This window comes from Bidens hawaiensis, unplaced genomic scaffold (assembly GCF_021521415.1).
Source record: "Bidens hawaiensis isolate Kalapana, Puna unplaced genomic scaffold, B.hawaiensis_p1.1 tig00016036_1, whole genome shotgun sequence".
Lineage (NCBI taxonomy): Eukaryota > Viridiplantae > Streptophyta > Magnoliopsida > Asterales > Asteraceae > Bidens > Bidens hawaiensis.
In genome coordinates, this window is record NW_027492452.1 from 529,826 (window position 1) to 555,155 (window position 25,330).

At 33.6% G+C, this 25,330-nt stretch overlaps 1 protein-coding gene across 1 annotated transcript; it reads left to right on the forward strand.

Moving 5' to 3' along the window:
• The first annotated feature begins 12,468 nt into the window (after nt 1-12,468).
• On the forward strand, nt 12,469-17,991 carry LOC143550399 (DEAD-box ATP-dependent RNA helicase 13-like). Its single transcript, XM_077041050.1, has 13 exons — nt 12,469-12,686; nt 12,768-12,962; nt 13,600-13,776; nt 13,870-14,243; nt 15,012-15,192; nt 15,280-15,402; nt 15,822-15,938; nt 16,029-16,133; nt 16,220-16,360; nt 16,474-16,539; nt 17,502-17,660; nt 17,759-17,840; nt 17,933-17,991. Exons 1-13 carry the CDS (start codon nt 12,603-12,605, stop codon nt 17,983-17,985), a joined length of 1,857 nt encoding a protein of 618 aa, XP_076897165.1. The 5' UTR covers nt 12,469-12,602; the 3' UTR covers nt 17,986-17,991.
• Nucleotides 17,992-25,330: the final 7,339 nt, after the last annotated feature.

Sequence of the window (25,330 nt, forward strand, 5' to 3'; positions counted from 1 at the left end):
ATTTTTGGTAATTTTTGGATGAAGGATGAATATTTGGTGAATTTAATGCTCGGTTTTGGCCAAAAATGGTGAAAAATAGTTAAATATCATGAAAAATTCTGGAAAATTGTGGATAAGCTTTTCATATCATGTATAAGTCACACACAAAATTTAAAGTCCGTTGGAGAAGTCTAAGTAGGCTTTTCGGTTAAACGAGTTCTAGGGATTTCTCGCTCGGTTTTAGTAAAAATGTCATTTAAAAGAAGATTTTGGTTTTGGAAAAATTACAGGGGACTATGTGGACGGCAGGGGACATCCAGGAGAAATTTGGGATTTTTCTAAGATCGTTTGGTATTTACGACATAATTAGTGTTTAAATGGTGTTTAAAAATAGATAAGTAAATTTTAAATATAAGAATTAATTCTGGAAATATTTTTATAAAATTCCCCACTATTAAAAGTGATTTGTACAAAATTTCAAGATCCGAGAGTAAACGGATAATTAATCGTGCCAATTATCAAACTTTTAAAGTTAAAACGCGTAAACCGGTGAAGTTCGCTTAAGCGAGCTGACTGGTGTGTAAAAACCTTAAAAATGGACTATTTCCATATAATTGAGTTAAACAAGTAAAAATGAATCATCCGAAAATAATTCGGATGATTTGGGTATTTTTAACCGATTTAACAGTTTCCGGTGCGCCAAAGACCGAAACGGGTCCCGCGGCCAATCGGGACGTCTAAACCGAGCTATAATTTCACATTTTGAATTAAATTATCAGACAATCACTATTTTCGGGTCGTGTGTGACCAAACTCATTTTTGAAACATAAAACGGATATTCGTGCTAGGCACGCAAAACGAGAAAACGATTAATAGAAATTGCGACCTTGGAACTCTAAACGACATCACAATCTGAGCCCGGAGAAGTGTTTCTGGGTTAACCTTGCCCCCAGAACGGGTACAGTGCTGGGTTGACAGTGTCCCCAGGTGTCCCGATTGATAAGATTAAAGATTATATAAACAATAATTGTATAATAATGATCGTAGGGATCATATTACAGATTGGACGAGTTAACTGATATTGATTGTTGTTACCTACTTGCATGTGCTAAGGTGAGTTTTCACGAGCCCCTTTTTCTTAATTGTTTTAAATATTTTCCCGGGGCAGAAAACATGTTTTTTATCAAAGTGTTTAAGTACATGCTGATCGCATGGAAATGAATGTATTTATATAATGTTTATTGTACGGGAATCGTACGGTAATGAATTAAGATGGTAATTGTCTGAGTTGCTAACAGTGTAAGGCCCGAAACAGTGTTCTGGGGTAACCGAGTTCCCAGAGGTTATTAAATGTGTTTCTGGGGTAACAGAGTTCCCAGAGGTTATTAAATGTGTTTCTGGGGTAACAGAGTTCCCAGAGGTTATTAAATGTGTTTCTGGGGTAACAGAGTTCCCAGAGGTTATTGGAAGTATTCTGGGGTAACAGAGTTCCCGGAGGTTAATCGATATGTTTTGGGATTAACAGAGTTCTCACTTGTGGGATCAGCATAATTACATCGATAATAATATTATTTTATGATAATGAATTATCATGGTTTACTCGAATTGTGAAACTCACCAACTATTCGTAGTTGACCCGTTTTCTCACATGCTTTTCAGGTACAACTAAGATAAAGTGATTGATTACGTGCTAAGTGCTTGATGTGTGTAAGGTTTGCGTGCTGGACGTTAGGATACATTATAGCAGATAGATTTATGAACCGTATTGTATGATGTGTGTATCACCTAGACGGTAATGAAAGATGAGATAATGTAATTTTGAAGTATATTAATGCATTCGGTTTCCTTTATAAACAATGTGGTTGATATCAGAGGTGTCTGTCGCATCCCGTTTACGTTTCCGCTGCGGTTACGGGGTGTTACACTACACTTCATCGAGCAAGGATGTTCTTCATCAAGCACAGTTTGCTATCCGAGCAAACACTTGATCAATCCAGCTTAAACCAAAGTCTACGAGCATTTTTGTGGGTCGAGCATGGATACAATAAAGGATGATCTCAATATGTTCTAAGTAAAGCTTTGAGCATGGTTCAATCTCGAGCAAGTTTCAATACCCGAGCATACTGGAGTTTTTCTCAATAAACCTAAGGGAAGATTGAAGAGGTCTGGAAGAATATGTTTGCTCGTGGGATTTATTCGAGAAAATTTGGAATAAGTCATGAAGATTGAAGTCTGCTGGAGTAGAATATTTTCTAAGGAAAATATTCTAAGTAAAGTTTGCTCGAAGACATGTTTCGAGCATACTCAGTATTACAAGGTCTGCCGATATATCATACTCGAAGACCTATTTTACACTTGTATATGCTTTAAATGTATTATATAATCATTAGGGATTCTAAAAGGAACGTCTATGGGCCTATATAATGAATACTAGGTTTACATCATGGGGAAGCGTGCATAAACGATTAATGAGAGACTAAGACCTCACTTTTATGCTAATCTAGTGCGGCCGTCATCGAATACAAAAACCCTAGACGTTCCATGCAAACCCAATAAACACTTCCATTGTTCTTAAGTGATTTATATTAATATACTGGAATCTTTTGAGTATATTGTGAGTGTTTCTATACGATCATATAGCTAGTCCAACATCCTAATTATAACTGATTCCGCCGGGTATAATCAGTGGGTATTCATATTTAGATTTCGTGTGTGTTCTTGTCAATTGTTTTACGTGTAACACGAGATCTTGGTCCTGACAAGTTATGTGGGTTAATACTTGTTAATTCAAGGTTGATCCAATACAACTTAACTAATTTTAATTGGTATTCTAAGTATAATACAAAGGTTATTTTTACTAAAATATCAAGGACAATTCATTTAGTAATTTAAGGGATTGTCTCATCTTTAAAATAAGTACATTATGAATACTTAATATAAACTAACTTGTTTACATAAAATGATGTTTTTGTGGAGATCGTGAAGTTATGCATATCACTTTCTTTAATTATCATGGAATAGAATGACTTAGGAATAAGGTGTTATCCCCACATTTAATTACCAAAACAATTTTATATCACATGTTTACTAATTAATTGTTAAACCAAGATAAGAGACGTTTTAGCCAACATGGTACACTTTTATCCTTGATCATCTCTAAAAAAATATAAAACCCAAAAATATTGTCTTTCATTTATGCTTTTAAATTCCTATGAAATTTACTCGTTTAACCAAAACCACTATGATGATTACTTTTGATTAAAATAAATACCACGATTTAGTAGTAAAAATCAAACAAGTGTGTCCATGGATCGATACTTGGTTCATACCCATACTATAATAAATATACAATAGTTACACTTGCCTATTTGTGTGTGGTCTAGTTAAGATAAAAATCATTTTATAAATTTAAAACTCGACTTTGTGTGAAGCAAAACATTTTAAAAAACTAACACTTTTTCATACCACTACACGCAACACATTAGGGGCCGAATCCAGGAGGTAGCTCCATCAAGGCCAATCAAAAGCACTTGCCTCGATGGGACATTACATGAGGTGCCAATTTTGAAGACCTGGCCGTCTGCGCCGAATTTTTGGATCATTGCTTCCAGTCACGGGAGCGAGTAGCCCACAAGTTTCAACCCCCAACGGTCTATCTTCATACGATACTTATCATGATGTCCCCGGGCTTTCCCTGTTTGACGGAGTTGGTTTGCGAGAACCGACTTCAGCATTCTGAAAAGAACAATTCTGATTCTGCAAGGAATCAGCTCGAGCTTGCGCTGAAGAGGTTAGAGGATGCCGCCTGAAAGGCGAGCCGAGAGGCGACGGACTTGATGGAGTCTACCCAGGAGCGGCATGAGTGCTATAAAGAGTATATGGCAGTCTGCAAGAACACAAACAATGAATTAGTTGATGTTATTAGTTCAAATTTATGTTATGAAGACCAATTAGATTGCAATAACCGGTGATTATTAGTTCAATGACACAAGAGACTAACCCTAAATGTTGATGAACACAACCAAAAAAGTGATGCGATAATCAATAATAAAGCAGACAAACTATTTATACAATCAAAGCAATAATCGAGCAAGATCAAACCATAAACTTAATTAAACTCATAAAACATGAGGCACAATGAATCTAGTCAGAAGTTAAAATACACAAAAACCCTAGCCTAGAATGAACACGGAAGTTTAGCCAAGCATCGACATATCGATTAAACAACTTATCTTGAAGAACATACGATTGATTGCTGAACCGGAAGCCTCAAGATGATGGAAATTCGTCCTAGGGTTCTTCTTCAGCCTCTGGAACAAGTGGTATGACGAATAGGGGCTTAAAATCGTTTATATAATGATAATGGTTAATTTTCTTTGTTTTAAGGCAGCTCATGTCGCACGAATGGGTAATGGGCTTGTCCTTCTCGCGACGTCGGGCCTGATTTTGGGTGGTTCGCGTAGCATGAACCAACACCTCCACACTCCTTCGTGTCGCACGAAGGACAACAGAAACAGCCAAATTATTTTCTTTTCTTTATTTCTGCATCGTGAAGCGTGTCATCCCAATCCTGTACTTCTATGCCTTCATTCCAAGCTCATAAATCAATCCATTAAGCATCCATAGTGTCAAATGCCCTGAAACACATAAATATGCTTGAAGTACCAATGTCATTCGTTTATTTAACTAATTCTAACTAATTAATATAATATTATACATAGCTTTTACCCAACAATCAAGTGTTAATCTAACGTAGCTCTTAACTATTATAATCTACTTGAATAGTGATAATTCTCACAGAAATCTTTTGTAATATAGGTAATAAGATTCTTTGATAATTTGTTTCCTCTTGAATATAGCCTTTAACAATCAATCATGTTTCTTAGTGTCTTAATGTTTTGTATTGGGATTTAGTTTAGTTGTGAACAATCTTAGGTGATTCAACCAAATCTCAAATGTTATTCTGACTTATGGAGTCAATTTCGCTATTAATAGTTTTATTCCATTTAGAAGATTGATTGATTTAGTGGTTAATTAGAAGAGGTAGGATAAGTAAACTTTCCAACATCCATTTCAACTTTAGTTAGGGAGGTTACATAATCATCAAAGTTAGTAGGTTTTAAAACCTAGATGACCTCCGAAGTTGATTATTGGGTTTATTAGAAGTTTTAGTATTATGGATTAGCTCTTGGTTAGGTTGCTATCATTTTCAGGATTCTAAGTGTGTAAGTGTTGATGCGTTATGGTGTACAAGAGGTGTAATCGGAGTTAAATTCAGAGTAAACTTTAATGACTCTCTTCCCCCCGCCTCTCTTATACTTCTGACAAGTTATTATAATGACTGTTACTTCTCCCGCTGACCTTAAAAACCTTTAGGAAATTTGCATGTTTAGGGTCAATTTTTAAAGACCAATAGATTCTAATAGAGAAAAAAAGTTCATGGCGACGTTAGTTGTTGTAGTTTCTCTTGTTTGAGGATTACTTAGTTTTGGTAAAAAAAAGATCTTATTATGCCCACATTTAAGTAAAAATGAAACTTTTGTAAAAGTAGCATTCTAAGGAGATAACTTTTGATGGAGCAGTATCTTGTACAAGAGGTGTAATTGAGTTAAAATCAAGTTTTCACTCCCCACCTCTTGCAAATCTTGTAATTTATGATTAAGACACTTAAAGCTCCCACTGATCATCGATATCTTTAGGGTAACTACATGAGAAGTTTCAATGATGTATGTGATGTGGGAATTTGCCATACATACGCTAGACTTGATTTGATTTCCTTTATACATCATAAGAAACTTAGGGACACATTTAGAAGAAATCGTATTAAGTATATATGAATGGATCTCTTTAAGACCGTGGATCATATAAGACATATTAGATACAAGTAGATAGTCTATAAATGATAAATGAATTATGTTTGAATATATATATATATATATTGGTGGGCCCATACTTATTCCTCAAGCTAAGTAATGTTTAAGGCATCTAACATATGATTTAAAATCATTAAGAATGAGACTAGATAAAAATTTCATCATCATCAACCCTGTCATGATTTCTCATGAAATTTGATTTCAATTGATGAAGTTTTAGGTCTCATTTATCTTTTGTTAAATTCTCATTTGCATGATAACAAAATGCGTGAAAATGTATAATACTTTCTAGTTCTATCCAAATATTGATAACAAATAATATGTGAGTTTAAAGTAAGGGTGACTTTTTATTGGCTATGAAAATCTCACAGCTGTCATAATGTAGCTTAAGTATTGATATTGTATTCTGAATGATCTCCATAATTTTTGTAAGATATCATAAAGCGCAACTAAAAGACAGTTTATTATGGTTTTAATAGCATTAACATTTAAATTTGTCACTAACCCTCGTGTTACTTATTTGTTGATTTTTGGTAAGGACACGTATAGAAGTATACTCAACCTATCATGTGTTAATTGAATATTATGATTAGCAAACTTAAATATCAGTAATATACTACCTATTTTAGCCAGATGTTCTTTTGAATTATGGATAGTCTCATTGCTTATACTAGTCTAGTGGCATGTTTATTTAGTGAGACTTCTTCTTTGAGAACTTATAAAGCTGAATGTAATGCTTGTATTTTGCCTATGGATCTTAGAATATCATCTTTTTGGTTTTAGTGGTAGTTAGGTGAACATCTTATTTTCTAATTCTAAACATTTATTTTCTTATACATATGTTGCTGATCAACACACTCATTTTCTTTTGGTATTTCTGAGAGTTATAGTTGATTATTAAGGCATCAAATTGTACTAGTGAAAAATTTAGTATGTAACGCATCGGAAAAGTGTACTCATTTCCATGTCTAAGCCCTTAATTTTATGGGTCATGGTATTTTACATTATGATATATTCAGGGATAACATTTACTCTTATAGTTAGAATTTAGAAAAAATGCATGCATCTTAGAAGTTATTTTATTAGTGTTAGGAAAAACTGAATCTAGAATAACTTTAGTGAAACATTTATTTAAATAAGTTCTTGATTAACATAAGAGACATTATGCTTGACTCATCCAACTTATCATGCTCTAGTTTTCTTCGATAGTATTATTATCAGAAGGAGCGATAAGATTGTCATATCATGTCTTGCGGGATAATCATAAGCCAATAATAGCAAATTTTATGGAAACTCTTTAGCAAAACATCCTATGTTTTGTAGATTAGAGTTGGTGATTTAATAAGATACTAATTTATAGAAGGAAGTTATAGTGAGCAATGTTATGGGATATTAAAAATAATACATATCAAAATGATGATCATTAGATTAATGAAGGATCATTAATGTGAGAATCATTATATTTTATTGAAGATGTGATATGTCTATTATTAATATTAAACAGACAATAATTAAAAGTTCTACTTAAACAAAAAAAAAATCACACTTGGGCAGAAATAAAATTTTAAGTATGTGTGCAAAATAATTGTAACACGTCACCTTTATGCAAAAGCGAGACAATTATTTTAATTATGCACGAGCTAGTTTGCTAGATAAAAATATAGCACATCACCTTTGCTCAGAAGTAAGACATTTGTATCATGTTAGGCAAAACTAACAAAAGCTAGCAGTTAGACTTGAATGATAGAGTAGACGTAACACATCACCTTTGGACAGAAGTGATACATCAAAATTCATTTAAGTTAAGTTTTTTATGTTTTGTAAAATCTTATAAGATTTAATAGTTTACAAAACATTTAATTAGGAACATTTTACGGGAAAATTAGAGTTCTCGGGAAATTAGTTATCGGAAATTTTGAGTTCTCGGAAATTTTAAGTTCTCAGGAATTAAGAGTTTTCGGGAATTTTAGTGAGTCTGACTTTTAGTGGGTTTTCGGTATTTATGAGCAATGTTTTAAAATCAAGTATGTACTGGTCGGATTTTCGTAAGACAGCCGGTATTTAGAGCGTAATATTTTTGGGCGGTTTGCTAGAGCATCGTACCGTCAATGTTTTCTAAAATACCGGTTTAAACCAGCAAACCGGTTTTAAATCCAAGAGATTTTGGGATTTTTTGCGGCTCATATTTTTTAAAAATGACTTATAACATAGCGGATAAAACTGAAACGAGTAAACACGGTAAACGAGGATTCGTTGATCAACCAATTTTGTATCATGCAAATCTAATGTTGGTTTATTTACATGTTTTGTTACTGAGCTAATTCCGTATACAAAGTAGAAACTTTCTATTTGACTCGACAATTGTTCATGAGTGATATTTGGTTCAAGTGTGATGTTTATTAATGTACTTTTGAGTTATTTTTTGAGTTGAAATTGTAGTTATATGGAATTACAAGTAAACTATTCAACCCGTTTGAACCTCCCTGTACATTCCGGTTCAACCGGTTATACCGTTTTTAAACTAAATATGGTACGAGTAAAATACTAGTTTTTAAAACATTGTTTATGAGAGTTTTCGGGTTTATAAGGTGTTCGGGATTTTGGTAACCCATAAATCATTTTTGAAAAAAACGAAATCAATTTTTAAATCTTTAACCCATAAACTATTTTTAACCCGTAAACTATTTTAACTCATAAATCATTTTTAAATCCCATAAACTAATTTATGAGAAAGATGTAATTCGAATTTTAATAAATTATCTTCTTTCTTAATTTTAATTATTTAATTATAGTTATTTAAGATTGTGAAATCTTTCATTGATAAAACTATATTATGTAAAAAAATTTTCAATAAATACAATTAATCAAAATTGGAAACAACAAATTTTAATCCTATGATTCATCCAAAATAAGGACGATTCTTTGAATTTTATGATGAACATGAAGAACATCTTCGAATAATCTTTAGTCAGTTTTCTCTTGAATCGAAATCTTAAACATATTTTTAACAGATTTCGAGTATATTAGAGTTTTAAATATGAATTTAGCAATTATAACCAGTTTTCTTAACAAACCATGAAAACGAAAAACTTAAAAAATTAGAGTTGTAATCAAATTCATGTATTTTGATTTTAATTCCAGATTTAGGAAAAACATGAAGAACCAATTAATCAACATCGCTCTGATACCACATGTTGATCAGTTCTTCATATAAGTAATAGAAAATATGATAAATATTAAACATTTGAACATGCTACAACATGGAGAGTAGTAACCGCAACAGAGAAAGATGTATACAACATGGTTGTCAGCCTGGTCGAGTTTCCCTTTAGGATGTATAGTTAAGGATAGAGATTATACAGGGTTCTTGAGAGGAACCCGGTTTTAGGAGAGATGAGGCACACAAAAATGTTTTGTGTGTGTGATTAGGTTGTGATGTTATTTTATTCTCTCTATGTATACACCTAAGGGGAAATCCTTTATTAGATAGTAAGGGTAATATGTAATAAGGTATATTAATAATTTTGATCTATTATAATATAAAATAATAACGATGACAGTATTAATAAATATATGATACTATATTTATTCTTACATGAGGTTGGTCCAAGACCCTACCTCTTCAACTCTAGTAAAAACATAAAGAAAAATCAGTATAATAATAAGAGAAAATTACTTTTTGCATTCCTGTGGTTTTATGGCGGATGCACAATGAGTTCCCGATTTTTTTTTTGAATTGATTGAGTCCCCGTGGTTTAAAAAATGAACAATTTGAGTCCCTGTCGTTAACTGAAAATGTGGAATTACTAGTTTACCCTTTTTTTATGATCCACATGAGTCCTTCTAGTTAAGTGATTGTCCAGTTTTAGTTTTCTCTTAAAAAATTTCTTCCAAATTAAAGAATTAACACCAAACTATAATCAATCAAGCCATAATCAACCAACCAAACCAAATCAACAAAAAATAAATGAACAGAACTTATTTTTTAACAAAATCAAAATAACCGAACTTTAAAAAAATAAATAAATAAATGAACCGAACTAATTTTTCTAACATAAATAAACAATCTAAACTTTTTAAACAAAAAATACAAACCAAACTATTTTTCAACAAAAACAAACGAATCAAACTACCATTTAATAAAAATACACGAGCCACTACTTTTTTTAACAAAAATAAACGAACCGAACTACCTTTTTAACAAAAATAAATGAGCCAAACTACTTTTTTACTAAACTAAGTGGACACAACTACTTCTAAAATAAGTAATCGAATCGGTCTCCACCTTAGCGCAAGCTACGACGATATTTTTGTTATAAATAATTTCGGTTAACTTATTTTTGTTTAAAAAAATTGGTTCATTTATTTGTTAAAAAAACTAGTTTGGTTCATTTTTTTTGTTGTTAAAAATAAGTTCGGTTCACTTATTTAAAAAAAAAGTAGTTCGATACATTTGTTTTTGTTAAAGCGAATTATTCAGTTCGTTTAGTTTAGTAAAAAAAAGTAGTTCGTTTTGTTTATTTATTATTAAAAAAAGTATTTCGGTATTTTATTGTTGTTAAAAAAATAGTTCGATTGGTTTATTTTTTTCAAAAAAGTAGTTAAGATAGTTTGTTTTTGTTAAAAGGTTGTTCGCTTTGTTTATTTTTGTTAAAAAATAAGTTTACGGTTCATTTTTTTAGGTTAAAATGTTGTTGGATTCGTTTAATTTTATTAAATAAAATTAACTAAACTGCTTATTAAAAAAATGGTTTAGTTCGTTTAGTAAAAAAAGTAGTTTGATTCGCTTATTTTTGTTAAAAGATAAGTTTGGTTTGTTTATTTTTGTTAAAAAGTAAGTTCTGTTCGTTTATTTTTGTTAAAAAGGTAGTTTGATTCGTTTATTTTTAAAATAAGTTCGGTTCGTTTATTTTATTAAAAAAGTAGTTTGATTCGTTTATTTTTGTTAAGCGAAATGAATTACTTGTTAAAAAAAGTTATTCGGTTCGTTTAGTTTGATAAAAAAATTAGTTTGGTCCATTTTTTTTTTGTTAGAAAGTAGTTCGGTTCGTTAATTTTTGTTGAAAAGGTGGTTCGGTTGGTTTATTTTTGTTAAAAAAATTAGTCTAGTTCATTTATTTTTGTTAAAAAGGGAAAGGGACTCAACGTGATCAATTAAGAAAGTTCATGGACTCAGAGTGACAATGTATATATATATACATATATATATACAAGTAAAATGTCAAATCTACCCTAAAACTAACACAGTTAAGTAATTACAGTGACTTAAATTGTTCGTTTCTGAAACCATATGAACTCAACCAGTTCAAAATTTTTTTTGACTCAAAATGCCTAACTTTTAATTTTTGGTTTATGTTACACAAATAAGCTTTTTCAAATAAACTAAAAAGCCATTTTCAAATTAACTTATATAAGCTAATAAGCGTAAACTTAAAAAGCTAAACCGTAACCTACTAGAGCCTAAATTGGCCCGGTCAGCAAATAATAATCCATCAGCCGCAGCCAAGCTGAAACCCTACCGGAGATGGGCGGTCAGAAGAAGCAGAAAGCGGGCAGAGGAGGAGACGCCGGACAACTAGCACGACTTGACTCACTCCGATGGACCTCATCTCTTCCCCACGCCGCTGACGAACCCTTCTCCGGATTAAATGACTTCCAAGGAGGTTCCTATTTACTCCTGCTTCCACTAATTCTAATTTATTATTATTTTGCTTAGGGCTTATTGTGTGTTACAGTTGAATCCTACATTTGCGAGTTCTAGGGTTTCCTGTTACGTGAATGTAGTTTATTCGCTTTATTATTATATTATAAAAAAGCAAGTTGAACAGAATTTTATGAGACTATGCGATTCCAGGTGCTTCTAGAATGTAACACAAATTCGAGCATCCTTGAAATTAGGCCTGTAAACGAACCGCCGTTATGTTTGCTCATTTAATTAAACCCACGAACGTGATCACGTGTTTCGCTCGTTCATTTATGTTTACATTTGTGTTCATCTATCTTTATTTTTGGATTCATCTACTTAATTTGTTTGTTTGTGTTCATTTAAGTGTCTTCATATATGTTCGTGAATTGTTCATTTGCATTTAAAATGAACGAACATAAACAAACATGAACATATTCATTTCTTAAACGAACGAACATGAACATTTGTCTGATTAAGTGTTTTTGTCTGATGTTTGAAGTTAAATGAGCGAAAATGAACATGCCCTAGTTTCTGTTTGTTTACAGGCCTACTTGAAATATAATTTGAGGTGTTTTTATAATCTTTTTAACGATTTGAATTCCGAATATATGAATTAAAGTATGGATTGGAGCTATGTAAACTGTTTTAGTTGAGTTTTCTTTTTTTGCTTTGTTGTTGCAGGCATTTTGTCTCTTGAAGAGATTGACGCATCCGAGTACGGATTGGAGCTTCTTAGTATTCAAAAAGACAGGAAAAAACAGAGAAAACAAACAAAGCGGAAACGGGAAGAAAGTAACAATGAACTTATTGAAGAGGAGGATACAGATGGTGAGACTGTAAAAGAGGTTAAAACGAACAAGAAGAAAAAGAAGAAGAAGAAAACAAAGAAAGCTAAGAACCCTGATGAATCTAAGGACATTGAAGAAAAACCAGTTGATGGTAATGGTGACGATGACAAAACAATTGCAGATACAAATACAAATGAGAAAACTGGTGTTGAAGAAGATGAAGTTGATGACTCTGAATATCACGCGTGGTATGAACTGAGGCTTCATCCATTGCTTATGAAATCAGTATGCAGGCTCAAGTTTAAGGAACCGACACCTATACAGAAAGCTTGTATACCTGCAGGTGCTCATCAGGGAAAGGTTAGTATAGGAGTTTACTGGTATAAAGTTCTTGTTCAATATTATACATGCTTCATTTTGATTTTCTGATTGTTTTCATAGGATGTGATTGGGGCTGCAGAGACCGGGTCAGGTAAAACACTAGCGTTTGGAATACCGATTATACAACGTCTTCTTGAAGAGAGAGATAAATTTGAAAGGCAAGTTGAAGAAAGAGGACAAGCGGATGATAAAATTGTTGCCAAAGGTTTTTTAAGAGCGCTTATTATTACTCCTACTAGAGAGCTTGCACTTCAGGTACATTTACTGTTTTTTTCACCTAATTTCATATATTTTATAGTTAGACTTGTAAACGAACCGACCATGGCTTTTAACTGAACAAGCATAGAAACGGACACTTAAACCCACAGATTTTCTTGTTCATGTTTGTTTGTTATAAAAATTAATGTGTCCGTGCTCATTAACATTATAAACAAGCGGTTCACGAACATAAACGAACGAAATGGTCACAAACATAAATGAACACCGACAGACACAGTTCTTCCAAAAATTGGTTTTAACGAAATTGATTTGAAATAATAACAGTAAGATATAATTTGCATTTTGCATGAACATTTAAATAAACGTTAACAAGCAACATAAATGAACAGATGTAAACGGACATAAACGAGTGCAAATGAACTAACATAAACGGATGTAAATGGACCAACGGAACATGTATTTATGAACGAGACATGTGTTCTTGTTTGTTTGTTCGTTTAGTTAAATGAACAAAAATCTTTGTTCATGTTTGTTCAATTACTAATTGAACCAACATAAACGAACTGTTCACTTGATGTTCAGTAATTCCACTGTTTTTTTATCACTTGTGTTTTCTAAATCTAGATAATGTTTGTTAATTCTTTTTTTTGTATATTTATTTTTCACCAATCAGGTGACTGATCATTTGAAGCAAGTGGCAAGAGGGACTGATGTTAAGGTCGTCCCAATCGTTGGTGGAATGTCAACCGAAAAACAAGAACGCCTTTTAAATGGACGACCTGAGATTGTTGTTGGAACCCCTGGGAGGCTATGGGAACTAATGTCGGGTGGTGAACTTCATCTTGTTGAGGTATGTGTAAACATTAACGTTCAAAACAACTTAAATCAAAATCGTTTCATGACTTTGATCATTATAATCTGGATTTGTTGATGCATGTTGCAGCTACATTCACTATCATTCTTTGTACTTGATGAGGCTGATCGGATGATAGATAATGGTCATTTTCAAGAACTGCAGTCAATTGTTGATATGCTTCCAATGGTTAGAGAAGGACATGCAGAGGATAGTGAAAACTGTGTGACAGATTTAGGGTTTCAAAGGAAAAAAAGACAGACATTTGTGTTTTCTGCTACAATTGCTTTATCCTCTGATTTTAGGAAAAAGCTTAAACGTGGATCCGTGAAAGCGAAACAAGACGATGAGTTAAATTCAATCGAAGCGCTTTCTGAACGAGCTGGAATGCGGTCTAATGCTGCTATTATTGATCTTACAAATGCTTCAATTATGGCTAATAATCTTGAGGAGTCATTCATTGAGTATGTACTTTTCTTTTTCTTGTATTTTTCGGGCATGAAATATCGTTTTCTAAAATTAGAGGTGGAAACGAGCCAAGTCACTTGTGAGCTACTTGAAGTGGGTTTGCTAAAAGCTCGAATTGAGCTGAGCTTAAACAAGCTCGACCCTTCAAATAAGAATGTTTAATAAATGAGCTGAGCTAGAGCTTCACTTATTGTGCTCGAGCTGGATCTTGAGCCTAAACGAGCTTATTATTTATATAACTTTTTATTTAATATATTAAGCGTATATATGTTTATAATAATAATAATTGTTATATATAAAGCTATGATAAGATTTACTAAATAATATATATTGTCATCATCATCATCATCGTACTCAGTATATCCCACCAATAGCAATGCTATTGTGTTGTATGTAAAAATTTTAGTTAAAATATATATAAAAAATATAACTTTTTTTTATATATATTAGTTGATATAAATAACCTAGCTCGAGCTTTATAAATAGGCCTTGAAACGAGCCATGCTCAAGCACTCGTAAGTTAAACGAGCTGAAATGCTTTAGAAATAGGGCTTGAAATGAACGGAGCTTGAGCTTTAGTGCTTTAGAAATAGAGCTTGAAACAAGCTCGAGCTCTTGTAAGTTAAAGGAGCCGCGCTTGAGCTTTAGAATGATATACTGGTCCTTATGACAAACTTTTGCTTGTTTTGTATCCACTTGTTACTTTCCATTCACTTTATCCCAATTACCAAAAAAAAATAAGCCATATACTTGAATCTCCACAGGTGCAAAGAAGAAGATAAAGACGCATATTTATATTACATTTTATCTGTTCACGGGCAAGGGCGGACTATTGTGTTTTGCACATCGATTGCAGCCCTACGCCATCTTTCTTCACTTATGAAGATTCTTAACGTCAATGTTTGGACCCTTCATGCACAGATGCAACAACGTGCTCGCCTCAAGGTTATATATGTCATTTTCTCTATTTATCATTTTGTTTTCTTCTTTATTTATAATTTCACACTTATGTACTTATTCCTTTAATTGCAGGCAATTGACCGTTTTCGTGGAAGTGATCATGGAATACTTATTGCTACCGATGTTGCAGCTAGAGGTCTTGATATTCCTGGTGTTAGAACTGTTGTTCATTACCAACTTCCTCATTCTGCAGAAGTAAGTTGTTTTATTGTTTTTTCCTCTTTTTTACGAGAATATTGCGCATATCATTTCTGTGGTTTGACCAATTATAAGTTTCTTCCCCAAATTTTATAAGTTGCAACCATTTGTTAAGAGGGTTGCACGCTTATTCTCCATCGTTAATGCTAGTTAGTTTTTAACTGAAGGTGATGTGGTTTTAAATTTGAAAAGGAACACTTACTCTCACATGATGGCACATGATATCACTTCGGTTAAAAATTAACTGAGATTAACGGTAAGGACTAAACGTGCAACCCTTTTACAGTTTGCAGTTTTTTTAAATATGGGACTAAACTTGCAAGATGGTCAAACCACATGGACCATTTGCACAAATTTCTTCTCTTTTAATCTGTTATCTTTGATGTTTTTGTATGCTGACTAGGATTAACTGTCAGGTTTATGTTCATAGAAGTGGAAGAACTGCTAGAGCTTCTGCTGATGGTTGCAGTATTGCTCTTATTTCCCCAAAGGAATCATCTAAATTTGCTTCATTGTGCAGATCATTTTCAAAGGTTGGTGATTAGACTATAACTGTTTTGGTCAATCGTTTGACCTGAAGCTGTTGCACTGATGTTTGTGATTTATGTATGTTTCGGGTACAGGAAAGTTTTAAGCAGTTTCCTATAGAGGCTTCATACATGCCTGAGGTTTTAAAGAGGCTATCTCTTGCAAGACAAATAGATAAGGTTTTGAGAAAGGAATCACAGGTAAATTTGCTTGTATATATTTTAGGATTAATTTCATATTTTGGTGGATTCTGCATATTATGGGCTCACAAAATATCTTCTTGTAGGATAAAGCTGATAAAAGCTGGTTTCAAAGAAACGCTGAGTCGATTGAACTGATGGTAGATGAAAATGACAGTGACGATGAAAGAGCGAATAAAATCAGGAAAAAGAAAGCAGGTTCTGCTCAACTTAAAAAGCTACAACAGGTTTTTTCTTTCTGTCAAATATTAACTGAAACATGTCTTGTATGCAATATGTATCAAGTATCAACATATTCCATTTGTTGACTTTTGACATTTTTTGTCTGGTCAAACTGCAGGAACTTAATTCGTTGCTTTCTCGTCCACTGCAACCTAAAACATTCTCAAGTCGATATTTTACGGGGGTATCATGAAAATTATTATCCCAGTGTTTTATTTTTGTTTTTGTTTTGTGAAGATTTGATAATATCATACCATAAACGCTAAACCAAATCTATATGCTCTAAACCATAGGCTTGTACGAATCGAATAAATACGAGCGTGGCATGGTCGTGCTTGTTTGTTTAACTCTAAGTGAACAAACAGTTAAACGGACAGGGCTTTTTAGTTCGTGTTCGTCCGTTTAGAAAATGAACATGTTCTTGTTCGTTCGTTAACAGTATAAACGATTCAGGAATAGAGCGTGCACGTATTTGTTCGTTTAACTTTAACCGAACAAATGATTTAACGCACACAGTTTAACAAACATATTCTTGTTCGTGTCCATTGGTTTAGAAAATGAACATGTTTGTTCGTTAACCGTATAAACGATTCACGAGCACAGCATGTTCGTGTTCGTTTGTTTAACTTTTATGGTGTAGACGATTGAACATGAAATTTAAACGAACGGGGTTTTTGTGTTCTTGTTTGTTCGTTTAGAAAACGAGCATGCTCATGTTCACTCGTTAACAGCATAAACGATAAATGCACCATGAACGTGAACAAAAGAACATAACTGAGCTAAAGCCAGTTAAAAGTAATGTGTACTGTAGAACAATGTATGTGCCCAAAAATTTTATTAAAATTTGAATAATTTGGAATGTGCCAAAAGATTTTAATGAATAAATGAATGAACTTAAACAAACGTAAACTAACGAACATAAATGACTGTACATAAGCAAATTTAAATTCACGAACATCAACGAACGAATGTGCTTGGGTTCATGTTAGTTCATTTAACTAAATGAACAGTATTTTTTTGCTCATGTTCATTTGTTTATTAAATAAATGAGCTTCCTGTCAAACTGTTCACTGGACATTCTGTTTGTTTACCAGCCTACTAAACCATAAACACTAACATTTGTTTTCTTTTTTTTTGGTGTTTTAGGCTGGTATTTCGCCTTCTCTTCAACAACAAATTGTAGAACTGGCGAAACAAAAAATAGGTGACTTTGGGAACACAGGAGATAACAAGAGGAAGAAAATGATTGTTATAGGTCAAGATTGTGTTGAACCACTTCAAGCACTCAGAAGTAGCGGTCAGGAGGTAATGTTGACAACTTAACATCTTTTACATTTTTAACTTTAAGATATTAGAATGCGTCAAACTTGTCACATTTTGATGACATCATTTTGTGTTGTTAGGTTTCTATGGACACCAAAGGGGCTGCTGAAAAAAGAAGAAACTTAGACAACCTACGAAGAAAGAGGAAGGAGGATAAAAAACGTATATTTCTACTCTGGAAAAAAGAATTGTGTATTTTTTCTTTTAATATAATTTTGCCTTGATCGTGTTAATAATATTCGATTGTCATTCAGGGTTGCATGATCAGAAGAGGAAGGAAAGAAAAAGGTTAAAAGCAGGAGATTAAAACAAATCCATTCGAGCTATAACCGAGATCTCATACAAGAGGTCACAATTTTGTTTTAAATACATAACTTTAATGCATCCTTTTCCTTACGTAACCAAATGACAATGATATCAACTTTGAACCTTGTTATCGACTTTGTTCCAGCTTATTATTCTTGCAGTTGTATTGAGCAGTTTTTAATTCAGTTATTTTTCTTAGTTATGTTAATAGATCGTTTTGTAAGTTTAATCTCTATAACTAGAGATAGACTGGCAAGTTTTAAGTAATACAGAAAAATATGTTCACCTTCATAAATAAGCATTAGCTGCTGCTTAACACGGTATTGGTAAGGATGGTTTATGAAACAAATGTTAAAACATTAATAAAAGTATTGGGTTGTATGTTTTACTAGACGGGTGTGTATTGTATGTTACTATATTACTATTTCATGTATTCAAATACTTGCATCAAGAAATTTTGATGATTTCTTCATGATAACCAATGTGCTACAAGACAACCTACAAGTTTAGAAAAGAGTATCGGTGCAGCATGAACTCGCCGAGGTGACAATGAGAAGCAATACTTTTCGGTCCAAGCTTCATGTCAGGCCAAACATCTTGCTTGCGGGAACAATTTAGAGAGCTTATAATTGTAGAAGTTGCATTGAGCAGTTGATATTATTTATCGTCTTCATCCTTCATATATATCAAACATACCATTTTTTTTTAAACGCATCTTCTCATTCTTTCATTTTCTATCAAAATCCAAAAAAAAAAAAAGAAAAAAAAACCTTTCACTCTTTACCCATCATGAATCCATTGTACCGTGCCATGTTTGATTTTAGTCAATTTGCAATCAATTAACGCCCGAACACCACCCAACCAAACACACACAACTGACTTAACCGAACATCACCCAATCGAGTCAACCAACCCCAACCTTCCTGGCCGGTATGAATTTCGACCCTAACATGTTGTCATACATGCAATATTTAGGATGCCACCAACCTACCACCCTTTCCTTTTAACCCACTGACTCATTCGAACTTTCTACTGATACTAGAGGAGACGGTGCCAGAGACGCAACTCGATCCGGTGCTTCAAGATGAGCTGGAGACACAACCTGGTTGGAGCAGATCTAAAAAGCCGTTTCGAGCAAAGCCGGACGAGGACGGTCTCACAAAAAGAAAGACGCGACCGAGTTTCATGTTAAAAAAACAACTCAACTATGGACCCCCAAGGAGTATTTGACCCTTTCACGGTCGTGGTGGGCGGTATCGGAAGATCACGAGTGTTGTAAGTGTTATTTAATAATTTTCTTATTTAGGTTAAAAATATTAAAGATTACTAATATGTTTGCTATTTTTTTTTGTAGCCAACTATCAAAAATTAGGCATTTTCTGGGACAAAGTTCGGGAACTTTTTTTTCAAGGAAATGGGCAAAGGGGACGACTACCGAACGCTCGATTCTATATAGGGAAAATGGTCCGATAAAAACAGTAGATGCCAACTCTTTCAAGGGGTTTATAACCGGCTTTATAAATCGTGGGGTAGTGGTGCCGGTAATGCTGCAATTATTGTGGCGGTATTGAGTGAGTACCAAAGTGCTTGGGGGGCCTTTTTATATATGAATTGTTGGAATATTCTTCGTTATCACGCTAAGTGGAAATTTGTAACACCTGTCGGGTTCGGAAGTAGGCGACGAGCCAAAAGGTCCAAAACCTCGTCACCGATTGATCCTGAAACACCGCAGTTTGATGCTCGAAACTTCGACTTAAATGATGACAACGTCGGTGATAACGAGCAGGAGTATGTTTGGTTGCCTCAACCAGGCGATAGAAGAAGTCGTGGAAAGGGGAAAAGGGCGGGGTCGTTGTCAGCGGGTGTGAGTGTGGAAGTTAGAGAAAAAATCACCGAAATGAACCGCCGACTCGCCGATTTACAAGACCTTGGGAGTCAACATTTTCAGGTGATGCAACAAAATTCTGATTCCAACAAGGTGTTCACCGATATACTTAACAATATGAAAATAGACAAAGTTCTCGCTTTTTTGCAGCAACCGATCGACCACCTTACCGAACATGCCCGGAGGCTAGCGGAAATAAAAAATGATAAAATTATTAAAAAATATAAGCTCGAAGAGTAATATTTATTTTTAGTACTAGTGATGTTTTTTTAATGTATTTGTTTTAATTTTAATGTAGTTTTTCTAATTTATTTTATTTAATAAAATGTTATTTGTATTATTTTAAATAAAAACGAAAAGAAATAATGATAAGGTAATGATTAGAAGATGCATCATCCACTACGCTTATTTTAACGATAAAAGAAATGTAGAGCCATCTATAACAAAAAAAAAAAAAAAATGTGTCAACAAGCATGAAAGTACACATAAAAAATCATAGACACAAGGTAAAGGTAACATGCAAAAACCACTAAAAGTAACAAAGAATTGTACCACATGTTGCCTAATGCTTAACATAACTGAATCTCAATAATTTTATGCAAGTATAGATAGTTTCATAACTTATAGCAGTTTTGTCCATGATCCTAAAAACGGAAAGACGGCGATCAACAACCTCAAAAGCAACTGCGTCTCACTTCTTTTCACTCGTCTACTCATTTTACTCTTCGATTGCTTTCGGTTATTATTATTATTATTATTATTATTATTATTATTATTATATCTTCTTCTTCCTCTACCATCCAGTTCTTCCCATCCACCAAAACTTGAAGATTCGCCATTGGTTTTATCGCCACTTGAACCATCTCCACCAACCCATGTTTGATACCCAGTTGCCCTCTTTCTTTCTCTTTCTACATATTCTTCTTGTTCGTCTTCTACATCCATATAGGCGCCACGTGGTGGCTGTGATGGGGGTGGTCGTCTCTTGCTCTTGCCTCGCCGCCTTGTTTTGGTTTTCGGTCGCCCCCATACGGTTTGAAATAATAAAGAAAGTGCCAACTTGCCCAACGGAATGGCTAATCCCATCAGAAATGCTTGTGGTCCTGATGTTAATAGGAATGATGAGATCATTGCAGGAAGCATCCATCCAAATGATCTAAATACCTGCACTGGTTATACATTTATTAATTCATGCTCACTCTCCCATTTGCAAACATTAAGTCAAAGTTTGACTTTCTGAGTACCCAAAACATGACCCAAACCTGACACGAAAAAGTTTGTGGGTGTGGTGACACAACCCATTTTCTTAAACAAGTCAATCCAAACATGACCCGTTAAAAGTTGACATGTTAATCCGTTTGAGTTTTAGAGTAGTTAATTTTTTTTTTTATTATTTTAGAGATGAGAAGTGTTAAATTTTAGAGTCAAATATTTTTTAATTTTTCATATAACTATTCTCTTTTAAAAGTAAAAACATTTTTTTTATCAATTCTTCGTTTATTCTCGTTTCTTATTCTAAGCATGAGCTAAATATGTAAACCCATGCTTGTTAATTAGGAATGAAAGATAAATACACAAAAACAATTAAAAATATCACAAATTATAAAAATGTTTTATGACTTAAGAGTAATTTGTAATTAACTGTTCTACTTGTTATTAAGTCACTAGATTGAACATATTCGTAAATGAACGTAAAATGGATGAATTCGAAACACGACACAAATTTAAATAGACATGAAAAATCTCTCCACACCAACCCGAAACCCATCAACCCCTAATTTCCAATACATGGCATCTCAAATTTGCAAGAATGAAGTCAAAGTTGAGTATACACTTTATATAATTTGTGATGCATATCATCTTAACTTTGCAAGAACTAGGTCAAAGTTTGACTTTCTTAAAGTCATTAATGCGTATCAAGATTCAAAATTAACATGGACTTTATACAATTAGTAGATGCGTTAAATCATTTTCGATCACTTTGCATTGCATCATCTCAAACATGCAAGAAACCGGTCAATCTGACCTTTATTTTTTTGAGGTCAATGATTTCATTTGGTATCCAAATTCAAAACTGGCATTAAAATAAAAAAGACCTTAAAAATCGAGACACCGTTAAAGAAGTCCTCAAGAATATCAACCCACTGATTTGAATCATCATCATCATCATCAAAAGAGTCAAAGTCAAAGTTATTTGTTCGGAAAGTCTACACGTTTGAGTCCCACCGGCGATTTGCGTGCATCCGGTGAGGAATAATAATAATAGTAATAATCATTTGTGAGGAGTTTATGGAGAAACCGGTGGTCGGCCATAGTTGATGACGGTGAGACACTGACAGCAAAGGTGGCGGCGGGTGTACGCGTGAGAAAACCATATGTTTTCAACGGCGGTGAGCTTCACTTCACTTCATTTGCTGTCCGACCAAAAACATTATCCACACCACCAAAACACAAGCGTGGTGGTGGTCTTGTGTTCTCTTCCTTTTCTTTTCATTTTGCTAATTACATTTATACCCTCCTATTAGTTAACACTATACTGGTGTATTAACTATAAAACTTGTGTAGTAAGTTTTTAATTATGATGATCGACCAATAAAAAACATTCAAAATTTGTAACAGTAGTGCTGTTAGGTGTAAGTAGAATAACGATGGTGGAGGTGGCACCCAATTAATTTGGGTGTAATGGTGTTTGGTGCTCCCACCATAATAACATAGAGGTGGGTGGCGTCCATAACATATGGTATCAAGGAGCTTTCTTTTTGAAAACTCTTTTTTAATGGTCATTTGATTTATTGACGGCACTCTGGCCCACATGATCACCTTATTTCCTTGACTAAGGAAACATGGGGTGTTAGGCTAACACGTCTATGAAGAGAAGTTTGCACATCAGTTCGCCCAATAAGTCCAGACCACCCTCAAGAGGAAACCCACTATAGATGAGAAAATTGTTTTGCTACATCTAGCTACTAAACTATCTAAATAGTAAAACAAGTCGACCAGTCCGGCTGACTTACCCAACCAGTCGGTTTGGTTTCTCATCTCCTGAAGTTATTTTAAACGTTTAGCATTGACGACTTTGAGAATTCGCCCGGGGGGCGGGTATTGTTAATGTTTAAACTATTCAATTACTCAACACATTTAATTGTTTAAATTTAATAAAAAAAATTATTTAAGACCTAAACTTTTTCACGCTAGCCAACATGACTCGATTATTGGTTGAAGTAATATGTGGTAACTTTTTTGACGGAGCTTCCCGTTGGATTGGTTCTTTATGATGTGATGCTATTAAAGAAAAAAGTTAGCGACTTAAAAATGTAACAAGATACCATATATTGCATTGCCTTTAAAAAAAAAAAGAACATATCATATATTCATTAATTTTATTTGTGACTAAAGAGCTTTTGGTATAGTGATTGATATCAAATGGTTAAATAAGACTTTAAAATAAAAACTAAAAGACACCGTTACAAAGAAGAAGCATTGTCATAACTTTCATTTGCCATATACGTTCAATACTCGAATCTGTTAAAACAATGGCATCTTGTTTCATGTATATGTGAGTACGTCTTATAGCTACTTCTTTTAATCATCTAAAAGTTTAGTGCTTGTGCGGGTTTTCAAATTGGTTGTTACAAACAATTTGTTAATCAAACACAAGATCGATAAAGAGAAGAAGAAACTAACAGAAGATATAATCTCAATTCAGCGATACCCTTTTCATCCATCCGATGGTGTTAATGTCACACCCTGACTTAGGACCTAGAAGTGTGACCAATAGTTGGTATCTGTTTTGTAAATACATCAAAGTTGCGATTTGTTTTAGCGGAAGACTTTTAGTTATTAAATATTAATTTACATTGAAAATATACTCGAGTATTAAATATCCAAGTATTCAATTACGAAATATTGTTCTTATAATATTACAAGGATTTTAACAAAATTGAGCCATCTTCTTGAGCGAACGTCTAACTCCAATTATCGACTCTTAATCCTTGTCATGCTACGAACCTTAGTTACCTGAAATGGGGGAAAATACGCCAGTGATGTGCCGATGAAACGTTGACTGGCCCTAAACGTTTTTATAATGTTCGTTAAATACAAAGATAATTTTCTGTTACAAACTCAGCAGAAATCCCTGTCACTCCCGGGATTTGGACCACTGCCCTACACACATAATTCAAAGGTTTTTCGAGTCTAGTAACTCCTTTGGAGAACTGGTTATGACTGACTAATAGCATGTCTGCTTGTCAGTTATGTTTGGATCCAGACACATGTGTAATCGTTCTGAGTTACTTTTATTTTCTATTTTGTATTGCAACATTTTAGAGATCATGTAATCTTATGCAAATGTTTATCTGACTCTTTAGGACAAACAACCAGTTTATCATATCGAGTAAATGTCTGTCTATTTGAAAAGGTTTACTATTCACTTGTGATTGTCTGTTTGGTATAGCGTTTGAAAACCTTCTTGTTTGTGTGATGTTAACCTATAATGAAATAGGTTGTACAAATACCTAAATTGTGTTTCTTGATCCAACTACATACCACACTGGCCTAATTTTATCGTTTCAAACCTCGTTTATAAATACTAGTTCGGTTTATAGGTGTAAAACTTAATTCTGAATAAAGTATTTAAATTTTATTATGTGACGGGCCGTATCAAAGTGAGACTATCCTTATATATGTGACTGGCCGTCACAAGTGTATTTTGATCCGTAATGAAGTTTGAGATGAGACGGACCGTATAATGATTAGACGGTCCATCTAACCTCACTGTTTGGCCCGTTAAAGCTGAAAATCATTTTAACCCCCTTTTTGTGATTTTTTTTATCCATGATATGATCTTGTACAAGTATGAAAACATGTATGTTGTATCTGAAAATAGTTTCAACAGAGATTTAATATGTAGCTCGGATACTTGCTTAAACTAGATAAACGAACTTAAGCGAGTGCTATAATGAACCTACCTTCCCTTTAAGCTTAAACAAAACCTAAGGATGGATGGTGATGGCTCGTGACACTTCTGGAACACTTGATCAAAGATTCCTACTGCCTTAAACAACTTGGACCAGCTTGCACTTGCTTAGGAACACTTGAAACACCTTAGAACACTAACTAGCTTGATTTTTGAGTGTGCGATGATAAACTGATGTTGTGTGCATGTTATGGTCGTCCTAAGTTTCCTTTCTATAGGCCAAAACACATAGATGTGTTAGGAATGGGTGCTTGACACGTAGGGATCGAATTTTGACCCCTCTTGCTGACAGGGGTCTTTAGACGGACCGTTTAATTATGAGACATCCCGTTTCAGCCGGGAAACTTCGGATTTGGGTTTAGTATTATACGACCGTCTAATAATGAGCTGGTCCATCTCATTTAACTTTTGGAAAGTTACAATTTGAATCCGTACATAAGTTTGGAAAAATGGGAAGATGGTCCCTTAACTTCTAAGGTTGTCAAA

What these genes read in the sequence shown, in the direction of transcription:
- LOC143550399 (XM_077041050.1), top strand. Translation starts at nt 12,603, where the DNA reads ATGAAATCAGTATGCAGGCTCAAGTTTAAGGAACCGACACCTATACAG. An exon ending in TGTGCAGATCATTTTCAAAG is followed by an intron (nt 15,939 to 16,028) that starts GTTGGTGATTAG and finishes TTTCGGGTACAG; the next exon opens with GAAAGTTTTAAGCAGTTTCC. An exon ending in CAAGTCGATATTTTACGGGG is followed by an intron (nt 16,540 to 17,501) that starts GTATCATGAAAA and finishes TTGGTGTTTTAG; the next exon opens with GCTGGTATTTCGCCTTCTCT.